Raw genomic sequence first — 24582 nt, forward strand, 5'->3', positions numbered from 1 at the left:
ATTAAAGTGTCAGGGTCTTTAAGTTCAATATATAAAGCGCCAGACTCGCACTGGCAAGCGGACAATATTAGAAATGGTGAGGCAAATAAGAGCCACAACTTCTTGTGATTTCTCTAACTTCACTCTCCACGTGTTCTTCTTCCTTTTCTCTTTCTCCATTATCTCCGGATATATTATTACTATTACACAATCCCACCAATACACAAACTCTTCTTAACCCAACTCCCAAAAAACAACCTTCAAACTGCACTATTTTCTTCTCTTTCTTCTACCAACATTTTGCATGCCACTGTATTGTTACAAGAGTAATCCATAATGGCCGGGAATGAGTGGATAAATGGGTACTTGGAGGCGATATTGGACACCGGGGCGACGGCAATTGAGGAACAGAAGCCAGCGCCATTGAATTTGAGAGAAACGGGACATAATTTCAACCCGACTAAGTACTTTGTGGAGGAGGTGGTTAGTGGAGTCGACGAGACTGATCTTCACCGAACTTGGCTCAAGGTTGTCGCCATGCGCAACACACGTGAGCGGAGTTCCAGACTTGAGAACATGTGCTGGCGCATTTGGCATCTCACTCGCAAGAAGAAGCAGGTCCTTTCCTTTCCATTTCTTTTTTCTCTACATGCTTGTCTTCAACATGTCAAGAATCTACTCGGTTAGGATTCGCAAAGAAGCACCGAAACGCTCCAAGGGGTGCGTTTCGGCGTTTCCAAAACGCTTCCATTTCCAAAGCACCTCGAAACTGATATTTCCACTTCTGTAAACATTTCAAGCTACACCTCTCATACTTGTTTTGTCTTTTCAGTGTTCCAACATCGGAACCTCCTCTCCTCTCCAGCGAAACTCATCTCTCGTGCTTCATTTTGTCCTTCTTCCCACTAGTTGTTGCCTCCTTCCAACTATCTGTTTTGTCCTTCCAATTATTAGTTTCCTTCCTACTATCTGTTTCACAATTGTTCTCACTATTGATTCCCTCTTTCTCATTTTTTATTCATTGTCTGATTCACCTGTGTTTTAAAAATGAATTACAAAGAGAGAAATAAATAACATGGTCATTAAGTGTTGGGTTTTGTGGAGTTTTCTTTTTTTTTTCCCCTTTCCTGATCGAATTTATATTTGCCGGCTCTAAGGTTTACAAGGTAGAAACAATTTCATTAAGCTTTAGTGTATATTTTATATGGAGATTTTAGTTTAAATAACTCCAACCGGTTTATATTTACAGGTTTACAACAGTAAAAGCTTAGTTTCACTAGGCATCTCTTTTATTCACATGTTCAAATAATTTAGAAGATAAGAAGTTTACACACTAAATAGAAGGTAAAAAATAATAGAGGTAAATTGTTCTTATATTTTATAAAAAAATTTGTACACTTTTAAAGGTTGTATCTTTTAAATAAAATTCGGGTATTTATAATAAAATCTTTAAATTTTTTATATTTATATGTTTCTCTGTGTTTCAGTTTCTTATATTTTTAAATAAAAGTGTTTTATATTTTCCATTTCAACATTTTACCGTTTCCATGCCACTTAGAGGATTTGTTTCAATTTCATTTGTTCACGTTTATTGAATTCTTGTATGGCTTTTATGGATTGCGTAGCATTATTGCATGATTCATTCAGATTATTTCCGGGTTTTCAAGAATTGATGGCTGGGGATATGTTATATTGTCCTGAATATAACTTCAGAAAACAGAATTTCCAGAGTTGTATTTGTTGAGTAGACAGTTTTTTACAGACAAAAGATATTCAAAGTTCATGAGATATAGAAAAGTTTAGGTTATAGATTATGGGTTATGTGCAAATTTATTGTGTGAATAGGTTAGCAGTAACCGGAACTTTGTTACTTTGTTAAGTTGTCCTGTTAAAAACTGCTGTACAGAAATGTTTCCATACTACTCCGACGTCAGGTCTTGGCATCGGAGTAATATCACTGCCTTGGAACTAACAGTTAACAAATGCCTGAAGCTGCTTGGCAATGGCGGTGGCATCTCAGCAGATAGGTATTCTTGTAGTGAACACTGGATATTGACTTTTTGTTGAGAGGGATGGATAGAGACAGAAAGCATAATATTCTTATTTTACCGCATACATGCTCAGTCTCCCTACTGTCATCGATCTTGCTTGATTACGAAGGAAGTTAATATGAGATGAATTTTTCCCTTTGAATATTGTAACCATGATATAATTATTCTAGTTGTAACTATGTTTTATTTGAACAGTTGTAACTATGATATAATTATTCTAGTTGTAACTATGATATAACTATGCTCAGTCTCCCTTTGAATATTGTAACTATGTTATATTTGAACAGTTGGAGTGGGAAGAAGGACAGTGGCTGGCCCATCGGAGATGGGAGCGGGAACAAGGGCGCCGGGATGTGACTGAGGACATGTCTGAAGACCTGTCAGAAGGAGAGAAGGGAGATGGTCTGGGGGAGATGATGCAGCCTGAAACTCCAAGGAAAAGGTTCCTTCAGAGAAACTTGTCTAACTTGGAAGTATGGTCTGATGATAAGAAGGAAAAGAAACTCTACATTGTCCTTATCAGGTATGAATCTTTCAACACATAATAGCCAGATTAAAGGATTTCTTTGGTGTGATGTTAATGCATCAGGAATACCAGTTTCTATGCTGAAAATAATATAAGCCAAACTGAATTTAATACATGCTCTGTCCTATAACTAAATTATTAAGTGTTTGAATGAGTTAATTCCAGTAAATTATGATTGAGTTTGGTTAAAATCATAATAATTTTAATAAGATTATATTTCTAAAGGAAAAGATTTTCATAACTAAACAACTATTATTCAAATTAGTAACATGGACCTTTATGACCAGTTTGCATGGTTTGGTTCGGGGAGAAAACATGGAGCTTGGTAGAGATTCCGACACTGGTGGACAGGTAGTCATTGCAATCATATTCAAATTATTAACATGTTTATTAATGAATCTTTTCTCATTTTATTGCTCTTTGTGCTTATACAAATAATTGTTAGGTGAAATATGTGGTAGAGCTATCCCGCGCACTTGCAAGGATGCCAGGTGTTTATAGGGTAGATCTTTTTACACGCCAAGTCTCTTCACCTGAAGTTGATTGGAGTTATGGTGAGCCTGCGGAAATGCTAACTATGTGCTCTGAAGATGATGGAAACGGAGATGAAGTGGGAGAGAGCAGCGGAGCATACATTATAAGGATCCCCTTCGGTCCACAGGATAAGTACCTTGGCAAAGAATTACTATGGCCTTTCATTCAAGAATTTGTAGATGGAGCTCTAGCTCACATTCTTAATATGTCAAAGGTTTTAGGTGAACAAATTGGTGGGGGGCAGCCTGTGTGGCCTTATGTCATCCATGGGCATTATGCGGATGCAGGGGACAGTGCAGCTCTCCTCTCTGGTGCTTTGAATGTCCCAATGGTGCTAACTGGACATTCACTTGGAAGAAACAAGCTTGAACAGCTTCTTAAGCAGGGGCGACAATCCAAGGAGGATATCAATTCGACATATAAGATTATGAGAAGGATAGAAGCTGAAGAGCTTTCCCTTGATGCTGCAGAACTTGTTATCACAAGTACCAAGCAGGAGATTGAAGAGCAATGGGGGCTTTATGATGGGTTTGATGTGAAGCTTGAGAAAGTTTTACGTGCTCGGGCTAGACGTGGAGTCAATTGCCATGGCAGATACATGCCAAGGATGGTGGTAAGTTGAGATTCACTTTCATATACTTATTTAAGTTCAAGTTAACATGCTTTTAATTAACGAAGAAAGAAACAAATTACTAGTCTAAAGCTAGTATGATTTCTCTTTGATTCTTCTTTTTTCAAGCTCTAAAGTAGAAGTTGGTCAGGTAATCCCTCCTGGGATGGACTTCAGCAGTGTTGTGGTACAAGAAGATGCCCCTGAGGTTGATGGGGAGCTTGCCACACTTATGGGTGGTACTGATGGGTCTCCGAAGGCAATTCCAGCCATATGGGTTGAAGTGAGTGCTCTGTTTGTTAAGCATTGTTTTCGTTTAACTCTTGTTGTTTCTCAACTAAACTACTTTTGTAGGTAATGCGGTTCCTTGCAAATCCCCACAAACCAATAATCTTGGCTTTATCAAGGCCTGACCCAAAGAAGAACATAACAACACTTTTGAGGGCCTTTGGAGAGAGTCGTCACCTAAGAGAGCTCGCTAATCTGGTATGTGATTATGTTAAAAGTACATGATTTACTTAGGAACCTTTAAATAAGGTTTTTAAGAAAAACAATTGAGCTGTTATGCAGGTACTAATAATGGGGAACAGGGATGATATAGATGAGATGACTGGTGGAAATGCTAGTGTGCTTACAACAGTACTGAAAATGGTTGATAAGTATGACCTTTATGGTCAAGTTGCCTACCCAAAACATCACAAGCAGAACGATGTTCCAGACATATACCGGCTTGCTGCAAAAACAAAGGTTTGATTCAAAGAAGATGATTATTTTAGAAGTTGCTTTTTATATATAGTTTTACACTGAGTATAATCTAAGTTGTGAAACAATTGGGCAGGGAGTCTTCATAAATCCTGCATTGGTTGAACCATTTGGGCTTACCTTGATTGAGGTTGGTTCTAAGTCGTTTATACTTGTGATGAAACTATATCTTTGTATGCAAGAAAATGAGTTTGGATCTTTATATTTTTGGAAAATGATGTAGGCAGCAGCCCATGGGCTTCCAATGGTGGCTACTAAAAATGGAGGACCAGTTGACATTCATCGGGTAGGATGACCATTTTCTAATTCTGAAATTACAAGAAGCTTTGTTATGAAATGTTTAATTAGAAGGCTTAGGGAAAAGAGAAAAAAATTGGATTTTATAGCATTAATAATAATAATAATTTAAATTTTTATAATTTTTAGGCACTGAACAACGGCCTGTTGGTCGATCCTCATAGTAAAGAAGACATTACGGATGCGCTGCTTAAGTTGGTATCAGATAGGAATTTATGGCATGAATGTCGAAAGAATGGTTGGAAGAACATTCATCTTTACTCGTGGCCTGAGCACTGTCGCACTTACTTGACTAGGGTGGCTGCTTGTCGAATGAGGTACCCACAGTGGCAAACTGATACTCCATTGGATGAAATTCCTGACGAAGAGTCATTTCTTAATGACTCACTTAAGGATGTGCAGGATATGTCACTTAGACTCTCTGTTGATGGGGATAAATCATCACTCAATGAATCTCTTGACTATAAGGCTGCAGCTTCCGGTGACCCTGTCCAAGATCAAGTGACACGTGTTCTAAGCAAGATCAAGAAACCAGAATCTGATTCAAAAGACAATAAAGAAGTTGGGAAGAAAACAGTCGACAATTTGATGAGCAAGTATCCGTTGTTGAGGCGGCGACGCAAATTAATTGTTATTGCACTTGACTGCTATGACAGCAAAGGGGCTCCTGAGAAGAAGACAGCGCAGATTGTGCAAGATATGTTTAAGGCTGTTCGATCTGACGCAGAACTTGCAAAAGTCTCAGGATTTGCTCTATCAACAGCAATGGGAGTGTCGGAGACAATGGAGTTCTTGAAGTCAGAAAAGATTCAAGTAAATGACTTTGATGCTTTGATTTGTAGTAGTGGAGGAGAAGTATATTATCCCGACACTTACACAGAAGCTGGAAAACTTTCTCCTGATCCAGACTATGCATCACATATTGATTACCGTTGGGGCATTGATGGCCTAGAGAAAACTATTTGGAAACTGCTGAGTACATCTGACAGTGGATCCGAATCGAATCAATCTTCCTGGGTCATTGAGCCAGATAAGAAATCAAGCAATGCTCATTGCATTTCATTCTTGATAAAAGATCCTAGTAAGGTAAGGAAAACATTAGTTTTACTTCCACACTGAGCTCCTCTAACAGTGGCTTGGTTTCACAGATAAAACGTGTTGATGATTTGAGGCGAAAACTTCGGATGAGAGGTCTCCGGTGCCATCCAATGTATTGCAGGAACTCAACAAGAATTCAAATTATTCCTCTTCTAGCTTCTCGATCACAAGCACTCAGGTATTGGACACATTTTAGGGGCTTTGTTTTGTTGAATGTGAAAATGAGTTTATAATTTGCATTGATTGTGGCTGTTGTTAGGTATCTTTTCGTCCGCTGGAGATTGAATGTGGCGAACATGTTTGTGGTTGTTGGTGAAACTGGTGACACTGACTATGAGGAGATGATTTCCGGGGCTCATAAAACCTTGATCATGAAAGGTACAGTGGAAAAGGGTTCTTGTGAATTACTCCGAACGGTAGATCTAAGAGATGACATTGTTCCTAAGGAAAGCTCCCTGATTGGATTCTTAAACACGGGTGCAAAGGTCAATGAAATCACCAAGGCATTGAAACAACTGTTGGAAGCTTCAGTAGGAATGTGAGGTAGTAATCTCTAATTGAATGGGAATTTGGTGCCCCTGGAGTTGTCCTTGTTGATGTAGCTAGCTAAGCTAACATCTGTCACTTGGAAAAAAGAAAGCTTTATGTTGTTTAAATATGCATACAAAGTTCAATCTGTTCTTTTTCTCTTGAAGAAAGACTTGTAAATGCAGTACAGAGGGACTTGTAAATGATGATTAGGGCATTGGAATACTGATGCACTTAAACTCTCTGCCACTTATTTGTGTAATGTCATGTTGAACTTCATACTATAATATTTATGTTTGAGATGCCTAAACTTGCTGCCAACTTATTCTTCGTGTCTATCTTGACTCTTCTCTTAAATCTATTCTAGCCCAGTAGTTAAAGGTTGTTTTGTAGAAAGTAGAACATTTTATGTACTTTTTCTGCTCTTGTGATTCCTATGTGTTTTTTGTCCAGTGGCTTCCGTTAATTTTAACCACTCATAGGTGAGTAAATGAGATTTTCAAAGTTAAAGGGTGGGAAGTTGAGATTAGAGGATATTTTGGGTGGGAAATAGTCCTTTGGCCTTTTTTTTTCTAATTACTTCTCTCCTTGCATTTGTGTAGTTTGTGACTGGAATAGGTAACTCATGGAATTTAGTTAGCAGAAAGAGGGGCTTAACTTTGCAATGTATTTGGAGAAGCTGTTTTTCACAGTAGCATTAGAAGTTAAAGAAACTAGAAAATTATTGGTTTAAAGAGTCTGTTGCAGTTATAATTTTATGCATGCTATATGATTGTTCATAGAAAAAGTTGGTAGATTATTTTGTTAGAAAAGAATTTGGCAATCCAACAGTATTGGATGATTTTAATAATATATGCAAATTAGAAGACTTGATGGAATCGTTTCAAAATCTAAAATTTAAATAAACTATTTATAGTTATGATTTACAGTAAACTGTTCAGGGTGGATTGGGCAATTGTTTAATGTTCGATGATTACATACACCATAGTGAAGGGTCTGTAAAACATTTGAAATGAGATCTTTTATGGAATAAAGGGTATGAGTGCAACTTATCTTCGTCTTGGATAAAAAGTAATAATATTTGTGGATGGGCATGCCCTGCATAAAACTTAGATGACCAGTTATTCATGTGTCATCTAATCTCTTAGGTATTTATATATACACATATATAAGGATAAAAGAAAATAAAATGAAAAATGGAGAGAAAGAAGAAAAGAATGGTTCATGGAGAGATATTAAATGCGTGTGGAAAGAAGAAAAAAATGCTTTTGTGCAAAGCACAGGAAATTGTCTTAGTATGAATGGACACTTCATTATTCTCATCAGGCGATACTGATCTGAACTAGACCAAGTAGCTATTAAATTTTATTTCACTATATCTATCACTTTGATAGGAAAGTATCTCCTTTGGTCAAGATGTGCCTATCTAAGAGCATAGCATTGGGCTTGCTCCTTCAAAGTGTCTAGGTATGCTTCAGCCAAGTGTCAAATTAGAATGCTAGAAATTTTAAGCCCTTCTTGAGGATTGTTGATGGTTTTATACTCTTAGCACATGATAGAGTCAAAAAGGAACACTAATTTATTCTTTCTTACCTGTTTGCTTCAATAAATTTGATTTTTCTGAGCTAGTTGCATTGCCCGTGTCTTGGTACTCCTCATCATCTCCAACTCTTTGGAAGTAGAGAGGGTTGGGAAAGACTGAAATTTGCAGAACTTGGACAAACTGTACTTGTATCTTAGCTGAAACTCATCTTAATATATATTTAACTTAACCTGTTTTGATAGATTGTTTACTTGCCTTGTTGATCTGAATTTTGTACATTGGATTAATTTATCTCAGGCAACGGCAAGGTGATGAAACACCAATGGTGTGGGAAATTCTCCTATATATCTGTATTCTCTACTCACCAGATTGGCACTACAGGAGTACAATGCCCACCTTCTTGTTTGTTTACGGTGCTGCATTTGCTATGATACATGGGGCTGTTTCGTTTTGAAATTGGCTTCAAGGTACATTACATCATACTGTGCCTTCTTTGCATCCCTCGGATGTACAAGTACTACATCCACACTGCAGATGTATCTGCAAAGCGTTTTGCGAAGCTATATGTAGGCACCATAATCCTAGGAAGTCTTTGCTGGCTATTTGATCGTCTGTTCTGTGAGAAGGTGTCTACTTGGTACTTGAATCCCCAAGGTCATGCATTGTGGCATATTATCATGAGTTTCAACTCATATTTCGCAAACACATTCCTGATGTTTTGCCGTGCCCAACAGCGGGGATGGAATCCAAAAGTTGTTCACTTAATCGGATGATTCCCGTATGTGAAGAATGAAAAACCAAAAACCCAGTGAAGAATTGCTGAACAAGAAAATTATACCCTCCTCTTGTTCAAATTTTGTTGGTAGGTATAGCAATTTTATAATTCTTTTTCCCTTATTTCCTAAAATGGATGTAAATGATAATTGGATGTGATATGACCTGTTGAGATATTATTTGATTTTAACTGTAAGAAAAGTGTTATCTTTTTTCTTATTTTCCAAAAGAGGAAGCGGAAATATTTGGTAGCACAGGATTCTTTTTTTCTTCAGAAGTTCAGTGAGAGGTTCTTCCCCTTGAAGTTGATTAACAACCAACGATTTTGAGAGTTTTCATTTTTATTATGTTGAGGGATAATTCTATACATAGGAGCATTGAGAAACTTGATAATGGGATGAACTAATGAAAAGGTGAGGTTCATTCCAGAATTTATTGTCTTTGTTCAGTTTCTCAAACAATCGATAAGTCATGTAATATGGAAATACCTTCCACCTTAAATAATTTAGTTATATGTTTTTGCAGGAGAAGAATTCCAATGTTTTTATATTTGTATTAACTATTGATCATGTAAAATAGTTGATCTAGATAAATAAACAGTTTGATCGATTTATTGTTTAGATTAACACTAGAAATAATATATAAAACAATTGATTACTTGATCATTTAATATAAAATTCGAATTATATTTACGTATAATCATTATGATGGCACACATTTCATGTGTATTGGCAACTTTAACCCTAGGAGTTAAGTGTTTGGTCAAGTTGTAAAATTTTATGATATTGAAATCATTATATGATTTGATTAGGGCGACTTAGTTGTCAAATTAGAATGGTCCGAATGGTTCAAACACACTTCATCTCAGTCTGATGCTAAAGCTAGAAGTTGGGCAAACCTGATCCAAGTTTCAAAGCCATGATAAATTCAATTCCATTTAAGTTATTTTTTATCAAATTACAAAATAATCCACTTTCTTTGTATTTCATTTGACAATGGCCTTAAAAGAAAACATTATAGTTTTTTTGTTAAGAAATTAATAAAACAACATAATTTTAAGGTGTTTAAACGATACTAGCCATTATAAAATTATATAAAGTTGGTTGAAACACTATTGCGTTAATTCAACCGTTTACTTTGTCTACCATAAATTCTCCGACTTCAAACTTTTGATTTTTCATCTATTTCTCAATCAAATTCATCAGCAAGAAAAGTTTTAAAGTTTTATATTAATTATTTTCATTTCAATTCAAAATATCTAATTTTATTTTTTAATATCTTGTTTTTGAGTTTGAAATTAGTTGTTTATTGGTAAAAATTAGTTGTTTATTAGACTTGGATGTGCTTTTTGTGTTGAAATTGTAAATTTTGTTGAAAAATAGTAGATTTTCTATCGATAAGAAATCTAAGATTTAGGGGTGAATTTTCAAAATTTGCTTAAGAAAATAAAGTGTTATAAGTTTAAATTGGTTGTTAGATGATATAAAATTGTTTTGGATAATTTGTTATTTGATTTGCTGAGTGAAACAATGAATTTGATTGAAATTAAGAAGATTTTCCTATCGTTTGGCATGAAAAACCCATTAGACATGATCTCGCATAGTCATTGTTCATTATGCATAGTTACATAAAAATATAAGGGAGCAAAATGACAAGCATGGTGTCAATCGGAGGCAAGTGAATATTCAAAGATCACACCCAATTACTATTTAATGTTCAATGAATTTAAGGGGCAAAATGATAGGTGCGGTGCCTATCAAAGTTAAATGGATATTTGTTAGGTCATACCTCGCAGGTAGGCAGTAAAATGGTATTTATTTTTTTTTATCTATATTTTTTAATTTTATAACATGTTTATATGTTAAATTTTCTTACATTTTATTTGCTTTAAAAGTTAATTTTCCATTAACTAATGTAGAGTTATTTTATTTATTTAAAAGAGCAACTTCTAGAGAAGAGAAAGATAAGTAGTCAATTAATCCTATTAATTTCAAAGAAGAAAAATATAGATTCTATAAAACACACTACTTTAAGGTGCAATTCACTATGAGAGAGAGCAAAGACATAATTGGAAAAATTCAAGAAAAATTGAGTAGGAGTCAAAAGCAACTTTTTAGGGGATGTGCTTTAGGTAATTTATTGATACGAAGGAGCATCTGTTTAGTGTTGTGCTCCACCATTGGGTGCTTTTTAGTAAATTAATTGTCGAGACCTCTTATTAGAGTTTTGGTTTCAACTAAATGGAATGGATGTTCATTTTAGCCATTTGGAGCTTGCATTGGTGATTGAATTAAGGTTTAGCCTCTAAATCGATGTAGAATCATATGAGTCGATCTCATAGGCAAACCATTTGAAAGTTAAGATATCTTATTGGAGGCAATTCAGTTTCTTATGGGGATTTGCATTCAATTTTTTAGGCACAAGCTTGAGGCGATAACAACAAGGATGTTGTCAAGCCAGCGATACATAATTTTCTTCACCATGAGCTTATAGGAGTAAATAATATAAAGGTGGTTTCTATATACTTGATGATTGGTTGGTTTTTAGAGATGTTTTCCAAACATAATGATGTGATCCATGGAAAACCAAGAACATGTGATCCAATAATGAAGGACTATGACGAGAGTGTGGCAGGTTGGATAGCATTGATAACATTGAATACATAAGGTAAAGGTAAGAAGCATGATGTGACACTCAAGGATGACATGGCAAATGACGTGAAGAGCATCAAACACAAGGGAAATGATATGACATGTAATATACAGTTTTTGTATGCTTGTTGATAAGAAGATATGAAGAGATATTAAGAGTAAATAGATATGGTTGCAAAACAAAAATTAAGGAAATTATGTGTGGGAGGATTATAAATAAGGATTTTAGGATTTAATGGATTTTTTTTAAAATAGAAAGAAAGGATATGATTGGATTGATTGAGAGATAAGAAGATATTGATTGATTTTAATTGAAATAGTTTTTATCCCTTTGAATAGATTTTTATTGGCTATAAAATTATTTCTCTAAAAGTTTAGACCTCATAAGTAAATTAACAATATTAGTTTTTATTTTTATACTTGGCAATTGAAAAAGGGAGAGGTGTAAAGTTATTTGGATCAACAAAAAGGGTTGGAGATTTGAGTAAGTTTAATCTTTCAATTTTATTTTATTTAGTTTAGTTAAATTTAGATTTAAATTATGTTAGCATCATAGTTAGGTCAATAATTGTGTTTGTGCATATTAGAAACTAAAAATTCTGGACAGTTTGTTATTTTATCTTTATTAAATGTTTTGATGAAGAAATTTATTTTATTTGCAATCGAAAAAGTTTCTGGAAATTTTATAACATGTGTTTTCAATTATATCAAATTTTCGTGAATTTTTGATAATTACAGAATTTATTAAAAATCTTATAGCAATGACTGTTCAATAGAAAAAACAATCTGTATTCTGGCAATTTGATGATCTGGATTTCTTGAACATTTTGACAAAGTATTTGAACTCAATTTTATCTGAAAATTTTTCTGCAAATTGTATTATATGCCTATTCATACATGCCCAAATTTCATAAAGTTTCAATGCCTATAGAAATTTTTAAAAATCAAGAAATAAGGACTGTCCAGTAAAGATCTGGTTTCTTTGACAGGGTTGATGTGCTCTCTTTATTGAACGTTTTGAAAACGAAATTTAACTTTGTTTCATTTGAAACTTTTTGTCAATATTTTACTACATGTCTACTTTAATTTGTCCGAATTTTGTGAATTTACCATGAGTGAGTAATTTATTAAAAATCTTGCAATCATAACTGTCCAGTAAGAAGTTTGTATATGCACAGTTGGTTTTAATGGAGTTTAGTATGATTTAACACTAGGGTGATGATTTGTACGGTTTATAGATTATTAATGGATACTTCTAAGATTAAGATCTGATAGTATTAAGTTTGAATTATGATTGCTAGGACAACGTGAAGATATTGGTATCTCGTTGGTTGATTAAAGACATAGTTAGAAATTATTGAGGTAAGTAAAAGCTTACATAATATGTAATGATTTTTATTCTATATGAAAAAAATGTTTATATGATTATTTATGTTATAAAATTCTTTTTACTAAGATTGATAAGTTACATTATGGTTTTGTTTTAGAGGTATATGATCTTGTTATCTAAAATACTTTTAAAAAGCATTTTGGTATTTTTCTATAAAAGAAAACTTATGTTATATTATACTGTTGTTAAGATAAAAATATTTGAATGAATTCCTTGAATAAAGATTTTATGCTATTTTTCAAAGATAAAGATTTGTTAGAAAAACAAGTTTTATAAGATTATTTTGCCAAATGTCCATAGGATTTATGGATCGATAAATATGACCGGATCATAAAACATCCAGGGACATATGTTGAATGATGAAAGGTCTGTGGACCAATTATGAATATGAACACAATGAAGGGTCTGCGGACCAATTATGAAAACGATGAAAGGTCTGCGGACCTATTACGAATATGAATACGATGAAGGGTCTGCGGACCAATATGAATAAGAATATGAATTATGAAAAGTCTGCGGACTTATGATGAATATGAATAAGAATCGAACCAAGTCACCACGAATGTAGGTGACACTATGTGACAAAGGCTAAGTACAAATTTTATGTTTTATTTATTTATTTACGAGTAATGTTTATGAACTATTTTAAGATTATCCCTTATGATTGATATAAAATATTTATGTTTGTTTCTCATTAGGATAATGAATATGAACTTGTTTATATTGTTTTTTTTAATTTGTGGAAATGTTTTAGTTCCGTTATAGTTAAGAAATATCAAGGGTTTTTATTTTGACTAATTATTTTGAAAATAAAGAAGTTTTATGATGTTTATTTATTAAAAAGTTATGTATTATGTTTGTTTTTATTTACCGAGTTGACGGCTCACTCCTCGTCTCCTTTATTTTGCAGAATAAGTTTTCTAGATTAGCTAGGAGGGGTGGAATAAAATAAACTCAAGCTGAGTTGGGAGATTGAAGAGTTTTGATGTCTAGATTTTATTGTTTATGAATATTGTAATTGTGGATTATTTAGAATGTGTGATTATGTTTAATTATTTTCTTTTTGGGGATTATTTTGGCAAAAATAAGATTATATTATGCTATATAATTATTTTTTTTAGAATGAAGTTATGGATTAAATTAGTTTTGCATTTTCAAGTGAGGTTAGAATCTGGGGTGTTACAATTGTGGTATCAGAGCTCAAGGATCGGATTCTGTAGACTTTTAAGAAAAGATACATTAGATTTTAATTAGTTTCGTAGAAGTTCCTCTGTTCTTTTTTTTTTCTAATCTCTAGACTATCATGGTATAATGCTTTATAGGAGAGAGATATGGTACGCAGTGATAGAGATAGAAACCCAAGGGCAAATGCATCAACCTCTGGGCTAAGAAATGATGATAGAGAACCAACCTTACGTGAGATTGCCGAGGAAGGTAACCCTATGATACGCATGATGGCTAGGATTGTGGAACAGCAAAATATGTTGATCACAGAATTGACACATCGTGGAGGTACTCCAAGGACTGAGGAGCAAGAACGTCCTACCAATGAGGGACCTATCTTTGTGTTGGAGAGATTTAAAAAGCTTGGACCTCCATCTTTTCAAGGGACAACGGATCCTTTGAAGGCTGAGTCATGGCTGAAGCAAATTGAAAAGATTTTCACAGTTATTGGGTGCACAGATGATCAAAGGGTTGTGCTTGCCTCCTTTATGCTTCAAGGTGAGGCGGATCATTGGTGGGAAGCGACCTCTCGCCTTATGAGGGCTCATTTAGGAAATAGACCCATCTCTTGGAGCATGTTTCAGGAGGCCTTTAATGAGAAATATTTCCCTGATCGAGTTCGTTTCAAGATGGAGGCTGATTTTCTAAGTTTAATACAAGGGAATAAATCAGTGGCTGAATATGAAGAGCAATTCACAGCTTTGTCGCGTTTTGTTCCTAAATTAATTGATGAAGAGGGTAGTAAGTGTCGAAGATTCTTTGAAGGATTGCGTCCATCCATTAAGGCTCAATTATCAATTCTTAAGTTGACAACATATTCGGATATTGTTGATCGAGCTATGATAGCAGAAAGATATTTGAGGGAGTCCCAAACTGGTAGAGACACTTGGAACAAAAATAATAAACAGTATGAATCTCGAATTGGAGGATCAAACCAGCAGGGTGATGAGCTAGTAAGACATTCCAATAATGGGTCTTCGCATAAAAACGTTCCCTTCTGTCAGTATTGCGGTAATTCACATATTGGAGAATGTCTGAAGAGAAAAGGTGCTTGTTTTGGGTGTGGTGAAGTTGGACATAGAATCAGAGACTGTCCAAAGAAAAGAGGTGCTATTATGGGAGCTTCCAGTGATGAAACAGAAAGGAAGAAGCTAAGGACTCAAGGACGTGTTTTTGCCCTAACCAAGCAAGATGATGAAGCTCCTAATAAAGTGGTTTCAGGTAATTTATCTTTATTTAATAAAGAAGCTACAGTACAGTTTGATCCAGGTGCCACCCACTCTGCTATCCCTCCTGCTTTGCTGGTTATATTAATAAGCCCCTTGAACCATTGGACAATTATTTTTTTAGTTGCTGCTATTTTTACGTGATGACTTGCTAATTGATATGGCTTGTAAAACTTGCATGGTTAGTTTTGGGTGATGGTGAATTTGGCATGGATTTTTACTTTCAGACATGTGAGACTTTGATGCTATACACGGACAGGGTTGTTTCGCAAGGTATCATGCTAAGGTGAAATTTTACGAAGAGTATAATCTTACGAAAGCAGGTGCAAATTTCGAGGACGAAATTTTTGTAAGAAGGGGAGAATTGTAATATACAGTTTTTGTATGCTTGTTGATAAGAAGATATGAAGAGATATTAAGAGTAAATAGATATGGTTGCAAAACAAAAATTAAGGAAATTATGTGTGGGAGGATTATAAATAAGGATTTTAGGATTTAATGGATTTTTTTTAAAATAGAAAGAAAGGATATGATTGGATTGATTGAGAGATAAGAAGATATTGATTGATTTTAATTGAAATAGTTTTTATCCCTTTGAATAGATTTTTATTGGCTATAAAATTATTTCTCTAAAAGTTTAGACCTCATAAGTAAATTAACAATATTAGTTTTTATTTTTATACTTGGCAATTGAAAAAGGGAGAGGTGTAAAGTTATTTGGATCAACAAAAAGGGTTGGAGATTTGAGTAAGTTTAATCTTTCAATTTTATTTTATTTAGTTTAGTTAAATTTAGATTTAAATTATGTTAGCATCATAGTTAGGTCAATAATTGTGTTTGTGCATATTAGAAACTAAAAATTCTGGACAGTTTGTTATTTTATCTTTATTAAATGTTTTGATGAAGAAATTTATTTTATTTGCAATCGAAAAAGTTTCTGGAAATTTTATAACATGTGTTTTCAATTATATCAAATTTTCGTGAATTTTTGATAATTACAGAATTTATTAAAAATCTTATAGCAATGACTGTTCAATAGAAAAAACAATCTGTATTCTGGCAATTTGATGATCTGGATTTCTTGAACATTTTGACAAAGTATTTGAACTCAATTTTATCTGAAAATTTTTCTGCAAATTGTATTATATGCCTATTCATACATGCCCAAATTTCATAAAGTTTCAATGCCTATAGAAATTTTTAAAAATCAAGAAATAAGGACTGTCCAGTAAAGATCTGGTTTCTTTGACAGGGTTGATGTGCTCTCTTTATTGAACGTTTTGAAAACGAAATTTAACTTTGTTTCATTTGAAACTTTTTGTCAATATTTTACTACATGTCTACTTTAATTTGTCCGAATTTTGTGAATTTACCATGAGTGAGTAATTTATTAAAAATCTTGCAATCATAACTGTCCAGTAAGAAGTTTGTATATGCACAGTTGGTTTTAATGGAGTTTAGTATGATTTAACACTAGGGTGATGATTTGTACGGTTTATAGATTATTAATGGATACTTCTAAGATTAAGATCTGATAGTATTAAGTTTGAATTATGATTGCTAGGACAACGTGAAGATATTGGTATCTCGTTGGTTGATTAAAGACATAGTTAGAAATTATTGAGGTAAGTAAAAGCTTACATAATATGTAATGATTTTTATTCTATATGAAAAAAATGTTTATATGATTATTTATGTTATAAAATTCTTTTTACTAAGATTGATAAGTTACATTATGGTTTTGTTTTAGAGGTATATGATCTTGTTATCTAAAATACTTTTAAAAAGCATTTTGGTATTTTTCTATAAAAGAAAACTTATGTTATATTATACTGTTGTTAAGATAAAAATATTTGAATGAATTCCTTGAATAAAGATTTTATGCTATTTTTCAAAGATAAAGATTTGTTAGAAAAACAAGTTTTATAAGATTATTTTGCCAAATGTCCATAGGATTTATGGATCGATAAATATGACCGGATCATAAAACATCCAGGGACATATGTTGAATGATGAAAGGTCTGTGGACCAATTATGAATATGAACACAATGAAGGGTCTGCGGACCAATTATGAAAACGATGAAAGGTCTGCGGACCTATTACGAATATGAATACGATGAAGGGTCTGCGGACCAATATGAATAAGAATATGAATTATGAAAAGTCTGCGGACTTATGATGAATATGAATAAGAATCGAACCAAGTCACCACGAATGTAGGTGACACTATGTGACAAAGGCTAAGTACAAATTTTATGTTTTATTTATTTATTTACGAGTAATGTTTATGAACTATTTTAAGATTATCCCTTATGATTGATATAAAATATTTATGTTTGTTTCTCATTAGGATAATGAATATGAACTTGTTTATATTGTTTTTTTTAATTTGTGGAAATGTTTTAGTTCCGTTATAGTTAAGAAATATCAAGGGTTTTTATTTTGACTAATTATTTTGAAAATAAAGAAGTTTTATGATGTTTATTTATTAAAAAGTTATGTATTATGTTTGTTTTTATTTACCGAGTTGACGGCTCACTCCTCGTCTCCTTTATTTTGCAGAATAAGTTTTCTAGATTAGCTAGGAGGGGTGGAATAAAATAAACTCAAGCTGAGTTGGGAGATTGAAGAGTTTTGATGTCTAGATTTTATTGTTTATGAATATTGTAATTGTGGATTATTTAGAATGTGTGATTATGTTTAATTATTTTCTTTTTGGGGATTATTTTGGCAAAAATAAGATTATATTATGCTATATAATTATTTTTTTTAGAATGAAGTTATGGATTAAATTAGTTTTGCATTTTCAAGTGAGGTTAGAATCTGGGGTGTTACATGACACATCTTTGGTAACGTTTTTGACTTGTCAAAATATAAAGTGGAAGCTCGATTAGGCAAAAACTCACACGAAAAAAGCAAGAGAATTTAATTAAAGTTCAGCTTCTTAGTATTTCTAGTTTTCTAGTTGTTTAAAAGTTTTATTTGTTTTAAGAGTTTTAGTTTTATTTTATTTAAGAATTATAATTACATTAGAATTATTATTATCTTATTAAGATTAGGATTGTTATTATCTTAGAAATTATGTTTGTTATTATCCTATTTAGACTAAGACTATAAATAATCATGTAACCTTACAATAGATGATACACATTTGTATAATGAAATTGTGAGATCTTTTCTTTTGGCTCTTTTGAGAACTTATGAACTTATCAAGAATATTTTTTTGTGGCATTCAAATATGACTTATCAGTCTCATTTTTTTCTATTCTAGCTCATGACATCAACTTATACCTTTGGTTCATGTTAATTGTAGACATTGAGTCAGTGTTTTATACCTTTAAGTCATGATTATCCATAATCATTAGGTTAAAGTTTTTATATTTTTGGTTCCTGTTAAGTTTAGGCATTGAATCAAGGTTCATCATACAAATCATCACATTTATGTCTACACAAATCTAAATCATGTGAATACTAGAGAAACTTCAAAAATTTCATGATCAAAAAAGGGAAATCACTCCATTAACTTGAATTCTAATGAAAATGTCTCTCTTGCATGGCTACAGTGATTCCGGTGAATAACGACGTCTCCCTCAGTGATCACAGACTTCTTCCTCACCTTCTCTCACTTTTTGAGTGGCTAGAAAGCAAAAAAATATGAGAAAATTAAAGTTGATCACATTTTTATTTTATCTTTAAGATGCGATACATGGGTATGTATAGATCATACACAGTTGTGTGTCTAGCTACACAACTAAGACAACTTTCTATTTTGCAATGATCATAATCTAGTCTAAAAGTTTAACTTTCTACAGACTATATATGGTCATGTATATCTCTATACACAGATGTATACTATTGAAAATTTAAAATCGCCAAATTTAAACTAGAAAAAAGATTGAAATGCCCATACACGGTTGTCCTCAAAATTCTCTTGAACAGTTGTGGGAATCTCTACTGTATATCCTGCTAAACTTTCTATGTGGCTACCTTAACTTAGTGATTCCTTTAAAGAACTTTTACCATAGGAATCTACTTATGTCTAAGTTTTTTAACTTATCTGTCTAATATATGAATTAGTTGCTCTTTTAGACCAGATTATCCTTGAGCTCGACATCTTCAACATTAAGCACATGGTTGGGATCACTAATATACTTCGTAACAACGATATATGGAACATGTTATGAATGTGATCCATGCTCGCTACTAACACAAGTTGGTAGGTAACCTTACTTATGTGTTCCAATACCTCAAAGGGTCTTACAACTTTTGGTGCCAACTTGTCTTTCCTATTGAATCTCATAACATGCCTATAGAAGGTTACTCTAACGAATATCTTATCACTTACCTAAAACTCAAGATCACATCTCCTCAGATTTACATAACTCTTCTAATAGCCTTGGGCTTACCTCATTCTCTCCCTGATCATCCTCACATCCTTAATTATCCTTAAAGTTAGTTTGGGTCCAAATGACTAAGCTAGGGCATCTCTCTCTTCTATCTTATCCCAATGCAACTGTTAATGTACATCTTTTACTATACAAAACCTTGTATGGAGTTATCTTGATGGTTACCTGATAACTGTTATTGTTAGTAAACACTATCAATGGCAACATATTCATCTAACTCGCTCCTTTGTTTAGGTAACAAACCTTCAACATGTTCTTGATCACCTCGTTGACTCTTTTAGTCTATCTATCAATCTAGAGATAATATAATGTGTTGAGTGCTAATCTCGTACCCAAAGACTTCTATATACTCTACCAGAATATTGAGACAAATCTAGTGTCTCGATCTAATACTATTATCTTAGGTACCCTATGAAGTCTGACAATCTCCTTCACATAGATCTAACCAACTAATCAGTACTCATGGTGTCTCTAACTGTTATGAAATATGCTAACTTGGTCAACCAATCAACTATAACCCATAATGCATTATAGCCAATTTTGATCCTTGACAATCCAACTACAAAATACATTGATATATGTTCACACTTCCAATCATAAATACTAAGGGGCTATAAAAGTCCAGATGGCCTCTGATATTTAGCTTTAACCTGCTAACACACAAGACACTTAGCCACAAAGTCTACCATATCTTTCTTCATTCCTAGCTGCTAAAACGTCCTTTTCAAATCCTGATACATCTTTATACTCCAAAGATGGGTCATGTAACTCAAACTCTACTCTTGAAGAACATATATCCTCCCTCAAAACCTTAGAATGTCTTCTACCATATTAAACTAAATTTCAAAATTTCTAGTCATATGTTACCTAATTTATAAACATCTCTCATATGAAGCCTATAATACACGAATCTCTTCTAATAGGATCGACTGAATCTAGAAACCTATCAACTATCTTATAATAATTTTAATCTACTTTCTTACTAACTCCTGTTGTAACTCATGATGAGTAGTAATTTATGATAGGATCATTTTCCTGCAAAGGGCATTTGCAACTAAATTGGGTTTACTTGGGTGGTACTTGATCTTGCAATCATAGTACTTTACAAACTCTAACCACTGCCTTTATCTCATGTTTAGTTCCTTTTAAATAAAGAAATATCTTAGGCTCCTGTGATCTATACAGATGCTACTCTTTACCCCATAGTAATGTTTTTATATCTTAAGTGCAAACACCACAGTTGCCAATTCAAGATTGTAAGTATGGTATATAATCTCATACTATTTTAACTAACAAGAAACATAAGTCATCACCTTCCTTTTTTACATTAATACTGCTCGCAAACCCTAATATGAGGTATATGTGTATAAATTATAGTCCTTGCCCTCCTTTAGCAAGGCAAGGATAAGAACTGAGGTCAATTTTTTTTTAATTCTTAGAAACTCTACTTATAGGCTTTTGACCATCTAAAAGAAATCTTTTTACGTGCCAACTCTGTAAGCGGTCGAGTTAACTTAATGAATCCTTCAACAAAGTGTCTGTAGTAATCTATCAGACCCAGAAAGCTTTTTATCTCCTTAGTTGTCTTAGGCCTTCGTCACTCTAACACTATCTTAATTTTACTAAGGTTCACTACTATACCATCTGTTGAAACCACATGACCCAAAATGCCATTCTATTTTGCCAGAACTCACATTTAAAGAACTTTGCAAACAATTGCCTCTTTCTTAGCCTCTCGAGCATAAATCTTAAGTATTGTTCATGTTTATCTGAAGTTCTAGAGTAGATCAGGATGTCATTACTAGATACCATCAAAAACTTATGTAGAAAATCTTAGAAAATCCTACTCATGAAGTCCATAAATACTATAAGGCATTGGTCAATCTAAAGGCATGGCTATAAATTCATAATACCTATATCTAGTTCTGAAAGTAGTCTTGGGTATATCCTACTTTGTTACTATGACTTGGTAATATTGTGCCCTCAAATCTATCTTAAAGAACACTAAAACACCCTTGAGCTAGTCAAACAAATCATCAATCCTTGAAAATGGGTACTTATTCTTTATTGTTACCTTATTTAACTCTCTATAGTTAATGCACATCCTCATTGATCTATCTTTCCTCTTTATGAAGAGGATTGGTGCACCTTATGGTGACTTAATTTGATAAACCCATTATCTAGCAGTTTTTGTAACTACTTCTTTAATTCCTACAATTCTGTTAGGGCCATTTTGTAAAGGGCTTTAGAAATTAGTGTTGCTCTCGGGACTAACTCAATGTTAAACTTTACCTCCCTCTTTGGTGCTAATCTTGGAAGACTATTAAGGAATACATCTGAAAACTCTTGTAACATTAGAGAACCTTTTATGCCTAAAGCCATGTCTACTGATTTTTTAACCATGTGCACCAAGTACGCCATACACCTTTTACTCAGCATCTTCTTAGCCATGATACTGCTAATCATCATATTGAGGATTCGACCCTTTTCAAATATGAACTATTTAGCATCATCCATACTGAATATAACTTTCTTTTTCCTTTAATTTATTTCAACTTCATATCTACTCAGGAAGTTCATGCCTAGTATCATATCAAAGTTTGGCATGTCTATGATAATCAGATCTATGACCATTGTATGGCCTTTCAAAAAGACTATCTCTTCTACCAATATTAAACTATTGTGAACTTGAACCTAATATAACATCTCTATTCTAATTTGGGGAATAATTGTGCCTCTAACAAAAAATAATGTGTGACACCAGAGTCAATTAAAGCATATAAAGGTCAATTATGGAACAACATAGTTGTAGGGATAACATCTGCTCATGTCTAAATAGCTATAAATACTTAAGCCTGTTCTTCTCTAACTTTCTTCTCTGTTAAGGTTGGTACCACTGTTGGGGTTGTGCACTGCCTGACAAAATGTCCTGGTTACTTACATCTATATATTCTCTATCAAGCTAAACACTCACTGGTGTGCCTCTTACCATATCTGTGACATGTAAAGAAATCATCATGTCTAGGCTGCTATTTTTTTCTCTATTTATTACTCTCTCTCTTTCCTAATTCTTCTTATTTTTAAGCTGGAAGGGCATTTTGCCTTTGTTGTCTCTACCAAGACCATTTTTGTTGCCTCTTTTTCAATTGCCACTAGTAGTTAACTAACACTGCCTCTATACCTAAGTTAGTGGTGTAAGCTCTTCTAACAACTTTCTATCCCTAGCTATGCACTGCCTCATGGTCTCAGATTTTAGTGCTTGATTGAAGGCCTCTGAAAAAGTCTTAGGAGGATTATCTTTTATCATTATATCTTTGGCTATGTTTAGCCTCGGTCTTCTCCATGAACATATCTAGCTTATCTCTCTCTGAACTAGCCATACTAGGAATATACTTAACCAATAAGTTCAACTTAGTCGAGAACGCATTGATAAACATGTTCCTCTATCTCAAATGGATAAACTCTTGAGACTTCACATATACGACTTCAATTGAAATATACTTCAACTCAAAGGTCTGTCTGAAATCTACTAATGATATCTTTGAAACTCAACAAGTTCTACATAATATCCATCACTAGACCTTAGTATCATCCTTTAGCAAGAGACTGGCACACTGGGTCTTATCAGCATCCGTCATCAAATAGATCCTCATGACATCCTTCACTACCTCTAACCACTCCTCAATTAGTAATCCTTCTAACACTGTACTACCTTTGAAATCTGAGGGTTGATGACAACTAAATAGGCTATAAATAAGATGTGCATGTCTTTGACTACTACCTTTAATCTTTATTTGAGGTGCTTCTACACTCTCTCTACTATACTAAGAGGGTGCCTCTATTTTTGAATGTTTCTCTAGCATTGGTAGGGCCTAGATTAGATACCCTATATTAGCTAACACCTATCTAATCTATCTCAGAACCTCTTTCACAATTTGATGGATGACAACACTATTAATGGAGGGTGTAACTGGTACACCGGATACCTGTCCTTAAGCCTCAGCTTGGCTCTTCTCTTAACTAAAAACCTCTAAAGCATCTTTGATTAATCTCCTAGATCTCTTTATCTTGAAATCACAATAACTTTTAGGCATATATTGCTTTTAATCTGAAAGTAAGTATATTATACTTATAGTGGTAGGCATATGAAAGTGGTCAACACTGTATAAGGGGCTACTTTCTTGCTTAAATTCATATGCATTTTTCAAACACAAAACTTTTCACCTTTTTGGGTACCAATATCATGCTCTTATACCATAGATGTAACACCTCTCTCTAGATACATTCTTTTGATGAAAATATATCAAAAGAAAAGTGTATAATTAGACTATTTGAAAACTTTAATGCATGATCATAATTATAAAGTGCACAAAAAGGTGATGTAATAAAAACATTTTATAAGTCAAACTCATAAAATAATTGTTATCTGAAAATCTCTGTGATAAAATAGTTGCATCAATGTATTCGAGAATACTTATAATAATAATAACAAGTGTATGTCTGCTAATACTAAGGTGACATAAGCATCTCTCTCCTCATGCAGTTGCTCACTAGACCACTAGATCCTTGTCTGTCCTGCTACTTATCTCTACCTATAAAACATACAAAGGAAATGTAGGAATAAAACTCACTAAACGGAGACTTTTCAACATCCATTCCTATTAAACTATCTGGTGGTAAAACTCACATTTCATTTAGTGTGCTAACTATTGTCACACTACGACACCTCAATGCCCTGACATGGATTATCCATGAAAACTATAGAGACCCAAGCTAGAATTGACATATCTGATGCCCCAGTAAAAGTTGTGCGCCCCCTAAACCATATATGTGGGTGTGTGACACTCAACACATGGTCGTGTGAGAGTAGATAAACATAGGAAGTTAACTTGGATATACTCTCGTGTACTTGGATCCACATGTCCTTTAGCACACATCGTCTACTTTTGGAAAGCCATACACAAGCGTATGTCATATACCAT

The 24582-nt window shown here is 33.5% G+C and overlaps 2 protein-coding genes, 1 long non-coding RNA gene and 1 pseudogene across 4 annotated transcripts; all 4 read left to right on the top strand.

The window, feature by feature from the left end:
- The first annotated feature begins 126 nt into the window (after positions 1–126).
- Positions 127–6691, top strand: LOC123211161 (probable sucrose-phosphate synthase 3). The gene is made up of 12 exons (XM_044629704.1): positions 127–597; positions 2318–2553; positions 2844–2907; positions 3002–3703; positions 3852–3983; positions 4055–4186; positions 4271–4447; positions 4539–4592; positions 4686–4748; positions 4889–5845; positions 5908–6035; positions 6117–6691. The coding sequence occupies exons 1-12, from the start codon at positions 316–318 to the stop codon at positions 6397–6399; spliced, it is 3210 nt and encodes a 1069-aa protein (XP_044485639.1). The 5' UTR covers positions 127–315; the 3' UTR covers positions 6400–6691.
- Positions 6692–7347: 656 nt separating this feature from the next.
- On the top strand, positions 7348–8740 carry LOC123211574 (annotated as a pseudogene).
- A 3843-nt stretch (positions 8741–12583) lies between these two features.
- LOC123211166 lies at positions 12584–13848 on the top strand. Its single transcript, XR_006501354.1, has 2 exons — positions 12584–12715; positions 13654–13848. It is a non-coding gene; the product is annotated as an uncharacterized LOC123211166 (long non-coding RNA).
- Positions 13849–14550: 702 nt separating this feature from the next.
- On the top strand, positions 14551–17951 carry LOC123211163. 2 transcript variants are annotated; one of them, XM_044629710.1, is made up of 2 exons: positions 14551–15188; positions 17757–17951. In XM_044629710.1, the coding sequence occupies exons 1-2, from the start codon at positions 14597–14599 to the stop codon at positions 17759–17761; spliced, it is 597 nt and encodes a 198-aa protein (XP_044485645.1). In that variant the 5' UTR covers positions 14551–14596; the 3' UTR covers positions 17762–17951. The 2 variants fall into 2 exon arrangements, 1 of the variants encoding a protein (XP_044485645.1); XR_006501350.1 differs by lacking the exon at positions 14551–15188 and adding an exon at positions 16687–16818.
- The last annotated feature ends 6631 nt before the right edge of the window (positions 17952–24582 follow it).

The sequence above is a fragment of the Mangifera indica genome, chromosome 3 (genome assembly GCF_011075055.1).
Source record: "Mangifera indica cultivar Alphonso chromosome 3, CATAS_Mindica_2.1, whole genome shotgun sequence".
In the NCBI taxonomy this organism is placed as follows: Eukaryota; Viridiplantae; Streptophyta; class Magnoliopsida; order Sapindales; family Anacardiaceae; genus Mangifera; species Mangifera indica.

Coding starts and splice junctions, on each gene's coding strand:
- LOC123211161 (XM_044629704.1), top strand. CDS start 316: ATGGCCGGGAATGAGTGGATAAATGGGTACTTGGAGGCGATATTGGAC. Junction 4,187..4,270: donor TAAGAGAGCTCGCTAATCTG/GTATGTGATTAT, acceptor GCTGTTATGCAG/GTACTAATAATGGGGAACAG. Junction 6,036..6,116: donor TCTCGATCACAAGCACTCAG/GTATTGGACACA, acceptor GGCTGTTGTTAG/GTATCTTTTCGTCCGCTGGA.
- LOC123211163 (XM_044629710.1), top strand. CDS start 14,597: ATGGAGGCTGATTTTCTAAGTTTAATACAAGGGAATAAATCAGTGGCT.